General features: G+C 44.2%; 1 protein-coding gene across 2 annotated transcripts; it reads left to right on the top strand.

The window, feature by feature from the left end:
• The first annotated feature begins 244 nt into the window (after positions 1 to 244).
• Positions 245 to 10,542, top strand: smarcd2 (SWI/SNF related, matrix associated, actin dependent regulator of chromatin, subfamily d, member 2). Of its 2 annotated transcripts, XM_061810486.1 has the most exons (13): positions 303 to 879; positions 2,018 to 2,223; positions 3,188 to 3,230; positions 3,331 to 3,453; positions 4,145 to 4,264; positions 5,887 to 5,982; positions 7,375 to 7,476; positions 7,573 to 7,734; positions 7,831 to 7,928; positions 9,259 to 9,394; positions 9,499 to 9,621; positions 9,717 to 9,818; positions 9,945 to 10,542. In XM_061810486.1, exons 1-13 carry the CDS (start codon positions 739 to 741, stop codon positions 9,996 to 9,998), a joined length of 1,506 nt encoding a protein of 501 aa, XP_061666470.1. In that variant the 5' UTR covers positions 303 to 738; the 3' UTR covers positions 9,999 to 10,542. The 2 variants fall into 2 exon arrangements, with proteins under 2 accessions (XP_061666469.1, XP_061666470.1); XM_061810485.1 differs by having other exon boundaries at positions 245 to 879; positions 7,375 to 7,734.
• The last annotated feature ends 391 nt before the right edge of the window (positions 10,543 to 10,933 follow it).

Below are 10,933 nucleotides of genomic sequence, written 5' to 3'. Positions count from 1 at the left end.
TAATACCAGTCATAATTGTTAACATAGTACACTGCAAAAAAAAAATACAAAAAAAAAATATATATATGGTTTGGCTAATTTTGATGATATTCCCAGGATAGGTTACCAGAAAGAAGACAAATGATAAACTTTAAAAAAAAAAAACTTAAATTTACGATGGGCTTCCTGAAGAACATGGTGCTTCCAAGCGTTGTTTTCTAAAACTTGTACTTTTCAAAACTTGTCATTTACTTGGCAATGTATCCGTCGCTAAGAGTCAGGGGATTAATTCGAATTGAATTTAGTGGCTTTTGTTTTACTGCAAACGTTGAAAACATGTAATAAGGATAAAGAGGAAAGGCGTGTATGGAGAAATGACAGCAAGCCACGTGAGCTTTTGGAATTTACAGAGCGTTTTGAAGGCAGCATTGTACATGCTAACTCTCGACTTCAAAACAGTGCCCTCACTCGAACTTTTTAATGTCACAAGTTCGGCCGCTCTTCGCTGGCTGAAAATGTTTATACTCCGACCAGCAGCCGCCACAGTTCTGTTTCCTGACAAGAAGTTTCGAACAAAGCCCCCGAACTTCACACGACCGGGGTCGAGCTAAGTTGTTTTTTTTTTTCTTCTTCCTTTCCCTCCTTTGTTGACACTCGGCGCTGTCAAACTGAGTCAAGTTAACGTCAAGAAGAAGAAGAAGAAAGTTTCGAACTTGTAACGAACACGCCTCACTGTTAACCTCGGCACTGACAGTTGAGATGGCGACGAGAGGGAACTTCGCGGGTCCGACCGTGAGCCCCATGAACGTCGGGCTCGCCGCCGCCTTGAGGATGCCCGGGATCCCGCCGGCCGCGACGAGCTACCCGCGCTCCGTGAGCACCGCGCCGCAGTACCCCCAGGTCGGTCCCCCGCGTCGAATAAACGCGTATATTCTCTCCCAAAGTCTACGGAGCAAGTGTTACTGTCATGGCTGTCTTCCTAATTTGAGCTTCAATGACTATCTTGTATTTATAAACCCAGCGAATGTCTCTCCGTTTCCGCATTGGAGAGTAACTATTACAAGTCACGAGGCAACTTTAACAAAAATACTTCCAACATTTTTAAAAAAGCCTTATGAGTTTCCCTCATATTAAAAGTCAATCAGCAAAACCATCTGTCAGTTGGCGTCACGTGCTCAGTTGGAGCCCACATGGGGTCGACTTCACCGAGGCCGTTGGGGGTCCTCGTCAGTCACGGAACGCTTCCAAAAATATGAAATCCGTTTCTCAAAGATAAGGTATACCATGTGCTCATAATAATGTCATTGTCGCTGTTCCCTTCGTCTACAAGTTCACATAGTCCTGAACGATATCATTTTTAAAATGGAGGGAATGCAAGTATAATAAAAATAAGTCCCTCAAGTAGATTACAGATACCTTTTTAAAAACCTACTGTACAGTCAATCCCTCCATCCATCCATTATCTACGGCTTTTCCGGGTCGGGTCGCGGGGGAAGTAGCTTCGGCAGGGATACCCGGACTTCCCTTTCCCCGGCCACTTCTTCCAGCTCTTCCGGAGGGGATCCCGAGGCGTTCCCAAGCCAGCCGAGAGACGTAGTCTCTCCCGCGTGTCCTGGGTCGTCCTCGTGGTCTCTTTCCGGAGGGACGTGCCCAGAATGCCTCACCAAGGAGGCGTCCGCGAGGCATCCGAATCTGGCTCCTCTAAATGCGGAGGAGCAGCGGCTCGACACTGAGCCCCTCCCGGATGACCGAGCTTCTCCGCTCGTATGCGGGATCTTGTTCTTTCGGTCACGACCCACAGCGGGTAGGAACGTAGAACGACTGGTAAAGTGAGAGCTTTTCGACTTAGCTCCCTCTTTACCACGACGGACCGATACAAAGTCCGCACGTACAGTCAATATATTTGTGTTTAATTTGTTCTTGTTTACATCCCACCGCTGCCGATGCGCCATTGCACCCAGTAAGATGTGAAATTAATCGTTGTACTCATGGAAATCATGCTTCTAAAACACATTTCGTTTCTCCCCTGCTTATCCAGCGTCCAGGGATGCCGCTCGGCAGAGTCTCGGGCCCCCTGGGCTCAATGGGGGGTCAGCTCCCCGGTCCTTCCTACTGCGGCAGCGGCGTGCCCGCGCGGCCCGGCATGCGGCCTCCTGCCGCCGCGGACAATTCGCGAAAGCGCTTATTTCATCACCAGCAGCAGCAGCAGCAGCAGCAAGAGGCGCTTGGAGGCCACCGGCGAGGGTAAAGAGTGGAGAAGTGAGAGTGTGTGTGATGAAAGAATTGCTAGCGGTTCGTACATCAGATTGGGCAACGCAGACTTTGGTATTGCTTGATACTGATAAAGTTGTCGTCACTATAAAAAGTGGCGCAATCACTCATCTAATGGGAGGAAGTGTAAGGAAAGCCTAACATTTGAATATCTAGCGTGACAACAAGAAGAGCTCAGAATAGTAGCGCTGCTAATCAGTGTGACTACAAGTATAAAGTGATTTTTAAAAAAAACAAAAAAAAAACCAACAATTTGTTTTTTATCAAATGAGTGTTCATTTTTGACACAGTCTATCACGGAAATTTAGACAGATTCCCATCTCTCATGAAAAAAGGACAAACTCTACGGACCTAAATCACTGCCCTGTGGCACGCCGCCATTTTGTATTTGGATTCCACCAGGCTGGCACTATCATCCCGATAACATGTTTCAGCTTAGCCTATTTAGCGGAACAACAAGTTTAATTTCTAGAGCGTGATTTCCCCCCCCAGTCCGTCTGTCGAGTGCCGAACACATCTGCGACGGCGTGGACTCGAGGCTCGCGCCAGTGGCGTCGTCCCGTGACGAGCCACTGGCGGCTATTTGCGACTTCAAACTGCCCTTTGATGCGACGCTCACAGCTGTGGCGGGTCTTGAGGTGAGATCGCGTTTTGGAGTCTCATCCACAATGAAGCCCTTTCATGGGCCTGCCCGGCGCTTCCCGGAGAACAATGAGCGCGCCTCAAGGAACGCGCCGGATTCTTCCGAGAGGGCTTCAAAAGATCCATAATGAGGCGGAACTGTGTGTTGAGGCGCAAATCATTTCCAAACACATCAGCGTGATGTTTCTTTTAACAATTGTGTGATGAATGAGTCACTGGAAATTTCCACGTTTTATTGCATTGAAGGGGGCGGTTGATGTCAACAATGTTTTTTTTTTTTTTTTTCCTCTTTTAGGGCTAAAAGACGCAAGATGGCCGACAAAGTTCTACCACAGAGAGTGAGAAACTTTTGAAACCCCTTTTTTTACCCGGACTGACGTTGGGGAATTATCAATAGGATTTTTCATAAAGCCCCGTCCTAATTTGTTGACTCCGTAGATCCGTGACCTGGTCCCAGAGTCTCAGGCCTACATGGACCTCCTGGCTTTTGAGAGGAAACTGGATCAGACCATCGCCCGTAAGCGCATGGAGATACAGGAGGCGATAAAGAAGCCCATTATGGTACATGAATTCACATTTATTGCAGTATTCCAACGCATTACTCATATTCAATAGACCACTTAATTACAGTACTTATAGTCTAAGAGAGAGAAATACTTTTCTGTTATTATCTGCCATCTAAAATTAGTTTTAAAAATAGTTTACCAAGGAAATGATGCCAATTGCCCATCCCTCACTGCTTTGTATGAAATAATATCGGAATCTGTTTTTAATTTTCCCGGTTGTCTAACAAGAAATGCCGATTGAAACATACAGAAAAACAAAGGCCCTAAGTCGCTTCCCTGGGGTACACCACCATTCCGTATTTTTATTTCTTTACATGATGTTTTTGTGTTTTACTGTGGATCCCGTGAGACGTGTCGACAAAACTTGTTTCATTTTGGTTTGCTTATTTACTGTATTTATTAGCTATGAAAACATAATTAGAAACAGCTCTCAACAGAGTTTTTTTTCTTTCCTCGAAATGTAACTAATGCTGTTATCCGTGAGCGTACTTTCAAGCAAAATTGGATTACACAGATGAGATCGTCCTGGAATAGTAACTCATGATGATTTTTTTTTTTTTTTTGGGAGAGGGGGGGGGGGACAACAACAAAATCTGCTTATGATTTTTCAACCTTCACTCTTGATTGAGCGGGCGCCAGATGGTCTAAAAGCTCCGCTTTGTTTTGTTTCCTTTTCAACGACGCAGCAAAAGCGCAAGCTGAGGATTTACATTTCCAACACGTACACCCCGTGCAAGCCCGACGGCAACGAGGCCGACAAGGTGTCCTCCTGGGAACTCCGAGTAGAGGGGAAGCTTCTGGAAGAAGTAAGCGAATCCCGGAATCGTTCTCGGTTTGGTCCGAGCCGACCGGCCGGCCGTAGCGGGCGCGGCGTCCAGATGTGCGTTTGCCGCGCCCCCGCCTTCCCCCCCCGAACTGCCGACGCACGCGGGCCCTCCGCGCCGGTTTTGGAGGGCGGGAATTGGAAACCGCAGGGCCGTTACATACCACGGGGCTGACATGCCTCTCCTCCCTCCATCAATTCCAGCAGCGCTGGCGGTGTCATCTGGGGCCACGAGAAAGGGGTGGGGTGGGGGGTGTTCAGGCATGCGCCCGCAGACGAGAAGTGAGAGAGGTCATGTTGTGCAAATCTGCTTCCACAAGGCCTGCTGGGGAGGGTGCGGGCCTCCTTGCAGCTCCCCCCCCCCCCCACATCTTCTCTCTCTGTTTGTCTACATGTTTTTTTTTATGCTTCACCACCCCCAATTTGGTCAGCGCTCAACAATGCGGCTGAAACCGGGAGACAACGTTGCGAAAAACCAAGCTAGAAAAGAAACTCGGGAATTGAGGACTTGACTACTTGAAGTCATCTTCCAAGTGTCACGATGAGGACTTGAATGGATTTGTTACATAAACAATATGCTTACGCAGAGGAAAATAAATAGTTTGTATCGTGATGTGATCATAATGAATTGCGCATAAGACGTAAAAAACATACCGTAATTCCCGGCCTACAGAGCGCAGCTGGTTATAAACCTCGGTACACAGAAAACGCTAGAACTCTTTCTGTGTACCGAGGTTTATAACCAGGTACGCTAATGCTAGTGCATTAAATTCTTTCTGTGTACTGAGGCTTATAACCAGATACGCAAGCGATATCGTGTTAAACTCTTTCTGCATACCGAGGCATATAACCAGGTACGGTAACGCTAACACGTTCAACTGTCTGTGTACCGAGGCTTATAACCGGGTGCGCTAACGCTAGCTCCGCGCTAACGCTGGCGCCACATCACCGCATGAACCGCAGGATTGAAAGCGTGTGAAAACGTTGTGGCTTGTAGGCTGGACATTACGGTACCTCAAACTGACAAAAAAAAAAAAAAGCTAATCTTTTGTACTTAAAAGGTAAGAAAAGTTTAAGCCAATGTAACAGTACGCACAGTTTGAATATTAACACTGTGTGGATATTGACAAATAGGCTTAATTTGATTCATGCATTGAAAATGTATTGCACATAAGAGTTTATGTAAATAAAAATGTAGTGTACTTAAATCTACTCTATTAAATAAAAATAACAAGCTACTGTAATTGTTTGCAGTTTAACATTTTATTAATTCAGTAATTATTGGCTCTAATACTACATTCTGAGAATTACTGGCTTACATGAATGAAATTATGATTTTAAAAAATATATATATTTCAACCAGATATTGCTATTAACCAGTAATCGAATCTCCATAACAAGTTTCACTAGCTTTCAAAATAAGGTTGTGAAGTGCTTGAAACAATGGAAATGTTCTTCCTGGCAAGAAAAAAAAAAAAAACCTGGCAGACATATTCTGTTTTAATCTTGATTCAATTTGACTTTTTGCACTGGAGCCTCTTTGTTGCATGTGTGTGTGTGTGATTTTTTTTTTTTAATGTTGCCTTTCACACTCTGCGTTCCCAGCCTGGCAAGCAGAAGAGGAAGTTCTCGTCTTTCTTTAAGAGCCTGGTGATCGAGCTGGATAAGGAGCTGTACGGGCCCGACAACCACTTGGTGGAGGTTTGACTTCAGCCGCCGAGCGTTCCGCTTCCAATTTCGACGCGGGGAACGCGCCAGAAAACGGAATTCACGTGGAAGCGCTGAGCTTTTTTTTTTTTTTTTTTTGGGAACGGGCGTTTTTGTTTGACATGGTTCAGGGTCAGTGCTCAGAGGTCTCGGATCTGGATCGTGGCCCGACGCGCTCGGGTCCAAAAACATTTGATTGCGACACGTCAAGGTTAAAGCGGCCCCTTGTCCAAATGGCCCCTGTCCTACTTTGATTTGAACCCGGTACTTTACCTCAAATAACCCGGAAATTAAAATTGGGATGGAAACAAAGGATCACTAAAATGATTGTTTTAATGATTGTGAAATGGCAGAAGATAAAAAGGAAAGTGCAATTTTCACAGCTCGTTAGCCTAATACCATAATTGGCTCAGGTGTGCGGTTCAACTCTACAATTCACCATGACTATATGGACATATTTTTGCGATTGTGTTCAAAAGTGAACTTTTTTTTTTCCATTTTGCTATGAGACCCTTGGACAAATATTAATTAAAAAAAAATACATGACCGGTTTCCCCACTGATCTTAAAAAAAAAAAAAAAAAAAAGACTGGATAGAACATTCACATCGCGCAGTGTGTAGATTGGTTGAAGCCAATTCACCCCCATCTTGATACTCAAAAATTTCACAGAAAATGTGTTTTCTTGCTTATCCACTGTTGAAGTTTAGGAAAATAAAATAAATGAATAAATAAATAAATATTTACATGGCTTTTTCGCAAAAAATCGTTGGCCTACAAAAGGTGAAGCAGAGTGAACGACAACTACCGTAAGCAAAACTTTGTTCAAGTGAATTAAGCTCATCAGAAAGTTAAAAAAAAAAACAACTTTACAAACAAACTTTAACAGTGTCAAAGTAAATCTTTCTAACTTACCTGTGGAATGTTTTCTCACAGCCACGAAACTGGCACAGGTTGGCATACTCGTTTTGGGAGTATCAAGATGCCGGATGGCGACTTCAGTCTTGGTGGTCTTTCCAGTCTTTTTTTTTTTTTTTTAGATCAGCGGGTTTCCCAGCAATCGACAATAAAAGATGAAATGTTACGTTATGGCATGTTATTCTTCTTCTGGCCGCAAAGTAATGAAGAACCAATCAACAGCACCTCTGCTGGTGGCGTGAAAATACTACATCATTACTCTCTGCAATCAATTTCATGCAAATTGACAGAATAAAAGTACCTATAAAATCGCTAATATATATATATATATGGGATTTAATAGGGTTAATAGTTTGCATATAAAAAACGTTATTAATGCTCTCAGCTCGTCAGTCCATTACATCTCGCCGTCATCATGTTTTGTGTATGTCGCATAAGATTTCAAGTGATTTCTCATCCTTGCGCGTCAGTGGCACCGAATGCCCACCACCCAGGAGACGGACGGTTTCCAGGTGAAAAGGCCCGGCGACGTCAACGTCAAATGCACCCTCCTGCTCATGCTGGACCACCAGGTGCGCGCGCTCTTCCGCGCCGTCCCCCTTTCAAACTTAACGTGTTCAATTGCCGTTTTGAATGTTGTTGTTGTTGTTTTTCTTCCCCGAATTCAGCCTCCTCAGTACAAACTGGATCTGCGACTGGCCCGGCTGCTGGGCGTGCACACGCAGACGCGGGCCAGCATCATGCAGGCGCTTTGGCTCTACATCAAGAACAACAAGCTGCAGGACAGCCACGAGAAGGAGTACATCAACTGCAATCACTATTTCAGGAAGGTCGGATAAGAATAGACGGCACGGCCGCCGCTCGCGCTGCCGCCGCAGCACTTTTTTAAATGCACGTGCTGTGCTTTTCACCCAAATACCGAATAGATATTCTGCTGCAGTCGCATGAGGTTCTCCGAGATTCCCATGAAACTGGCCGGGCTGCTCCAGCACCCCGACCCCATCGTGATCAATCACATGATCAGGTATGTTTTTCGTCGATGGATTTACGCCACTGCATTCGAGCGATTCCGATTTATTGCTCTCCGTTGGCACAACTCTGAAGCCCTTTTTGTTTTTCAATGTTTTTGAATTTTTTTTATTTTGTTTTTGGTGGGGGTGTATCTTACTCTCAAGGACCGTGTTTAAGTGAGGGGAGGAATTTCATTTAAATATGGGAAAGTAGTGCTTAGGCGCAATCTGTCAGCATTTGTCAGTCATTGTAAACCTTTTGACAGGGGGAGGGGTGGGCATTGTGGTTAATCTCTACATATTTGCTCTTTGATAGTTGAAAATTTGCATTTTCACTCATTTTCTTTTGCAATTTTGCAACACTCTAAATTGCCCCTAGGTGTGATTGTGAGTGCGGCTGTTTGTCTTGATGTGCCCTGCGATTGGCTGGCGACCAGTTCAAGGTGTGCCCCGCCTCCTGCCCGTTGACAGCTGGGATAGGCTCCAGCACTCCCCACGACCCTCGTGAGGATAAGCGTCAAAGAAAATGGATGGATGGATGAATTTATTGCAACAAATCCCTCTTTGCGTTTTTTTGTGCAGTGTTTTGTATTGCATTGGCGCAATCTGGTGGAACTTTGTTGTCTTGCCTGCATGTTGGATGCGCTGCTCTGTTTTGGTCAAAAGTGAAATCCCGAGTTTTGTGTAACTTTTATGTAAAGTGCTAGTGCCTATTTGTTTGCCCGTGTGCGATCTCACGGGATCGTGTCCACGCAAGACACCCTGTGTTGGTGCTTGATGATCCTCTGCATTCAAGTGCTTTGGCGCCATCCTGTGGCATCCATAAGTATCGTAACTCCCGGCCTACAGAGCGCACCTGGTTATAAGCCTCACCCAGTACATTCGTACAGGAAATAACATTTGGTACACACTTACGCCGCAGCTGTATAAAAGCCGCAAATGCCCACACACGAGATATTTACAAAGAAAGACGATACACAGAAAAAGTTAACGCTAGCGCGGCGCTAACGCTAGCATAGCGCTGACAGGGCCGCTTAAAAAAAACAAAACAAAAAAACTTACTGGTATAAATCACTGAGACATCCCAGTAACACGGCAGCAGCAACACGCTAGCACAGCGCTAACATGGCCAGTAAAAGTCACTTCCTCGGCAAATATATTCCACTGGTCTAACTCTTACCTTTTCTGCTCGAGTGCCCCCTTACGGCCGTTAGAAAAAAAAAAAGGCGCAAATTAGCCGCATCACCGCATAAACCGCAGGGTTGAAAGCGTGTGGAAAAAGTCGCAGCTAGTAGGCCGGAAATTACGGTAATTGCAAATTCATCTTTTTGTCTTTTTGAGCAGCGTGGACCCCAACGACCAGAAGAAGACGGCGTGCTACGACATCGACGTGGAGGTGGACGACCCGCTCAAGACCCAAATGAGCAGCTTCTTGTCGTCCACCACCAACCAGCAGGAGATCGCCGCGCTGGAGACGAAGGTCGTTGTGTGTTTTTGGTTTTTTTTTTTTTTTTTTTTTTTTTTTTTTTGGCCAACAGTCGAGAAACGGCAGAAAACGCGCGTTTGTTGAACGTGCCTTCGCAGATTCACGAGACCATCGAGTACATCAACCAGCTGAAGACTGAGAGAGACTTCATGTTGAGCTTCAGCAACAATCCTCAAGATTTCATCCAGGACTGGCTCAAATCTCAGTGCAGAGATCTGAAGGTGAACATTTTGACTTGAGAGCACATTTTTTTTCATTATTATTTTTAACTATTACGCCACTCATTTGCTCTTTTTTTTTTTTTTTTTTTTTCCAGCTGATGACAGACGTGACGGGAAATCCAGAAGAGGAGAGGAGGACCGAGTTCTACCAGGCACCATGGATGACGGAGGCGGTCGGCAGATACATTTATTCCAAAGTACGTCAAGACGCAAAACAGCGGCGGAGAAAATGGATAGATGGAATGACATCATCATCATCATCATTCTTTTTTCTATCCACTTTTTTTTTTTTTTTTTACATCCTCATCCTGCTTCACTTTCAGGTGCAGCAGAGACGACAAGAACTGGAGCAGGTTCTCGGGATCAGACTCACTTAAAGCGTCAACGCGTCGCCTTTGTGAGGAATCAGTCCTAGTTCAAATGTTTACAAGCCATCCTGACAATCCATGAATCAAACATCGTGGACCAAATGAATTGAAATGATTTAGAAATATTATTTGTCATTTTGAGCCTGTTTGCCGTCTTATGCGAGTTTAAAAAAAAAAAAAAAAAGCTCATTGTACTGTGTATGACCAGCGTGCTCTATTCCAAATGTTCTGTTTACCTCTATTTTTGAAAGCCATATCATTGCATACATATCTAGAAAAAAAAATTGAAGCCCTTCCTAAAATATATTCATAAAGGTATCATTTTTAGAGAATTGTAATACATTTATATAAGTAGTGCTTTTCTGCGGGGGATGATTGCTTTATTTTTTTTTTTATTTGTTTACTTATTTGCATATATTTGAGTTGCACAGTTATAATAATGTGTGATTGCCCGAGCCGGGTCTTCATCGAAATACATACATTTCTTTATACATTCCATGCTCAACACTGTGCCAAATTGTTTCAAAATGTTGCTTCCTTTTTTTTTGTTTTTTGGGTTGAATATTTGCATGCTGTTTTCACGTCAAGGAAAGCTTTTTATGTTTTATACATTTGAAGTCTTTTTGTTTTTTAATAAACTTGCTGGCAAATTTCACATGACTGCATTTTGGCGCACGCGGCTGTACAAAGAACTGAAGTTATGCTATGAAAGTGCATGTCGGGACTAGTCTGAGAGCTCAGGTGCTCCAGTTTCAAACTGGTGTGGCTGGTTCTGATTGTAGTAATATAATTATATCACCTTTTAATAACTTCCACATTGTCAACAAATGAACACACCTGTGACTGTTGTAATTATAATGAACAAAATAAGAATAGAAATCCAATAAATAAGTTGATGTATTAGAAAATTATCATTACTATTCCAAAACATGCCCGTTAGGTTC

The sequence above is a fragment of the Syngnathoides biaculeatus genome, chromosome 22, assembly GCF_019802595.1.
Source record: "Syngnathoides biaculeatus isolate LvHL_M chromosome 22, ASM1980259v1, whole genome shotgun sequence".
Classification (NCBI taxonomy): domain Eukaryota; kingdom Metazoa; phylum Chordata; class Actinopteri; order Syngnathiformes; family Syngnathidae; genus Syngnathoides; species Syngnathoides biaculeatus.
This window is presented reverse-complemented; position numbering and strand designations above follow the sequence as displayed.

What these genes read in the sequence shown, in the direction of transcription:
- smarcd2 (XM_061810485.1), top strand. Translation starts at nt 739, where the DNA reads ATGGCGACGAGAGGGAACTTCGCGGGTCCGACCGTGAGCCCCATGAAC. An exon ending in CGATAAAGAAGCCCATTATG is followed by an intron (nt 3,454 to 4,144) that starts GTACATGAATTC and finishes TCAACGACGCAG; the next exon opens with CAAAAGCGCAAGCTGAGGAT. An exon ending in CTCAGTGCAGAGATCTGAAG is followed by an intron (nt 9,622 to 9,716) that starts GTGAACATTTTG and finishes TTTTTTTTCCAG; the next exon opens with CTGATGACAGACGTGACGGG.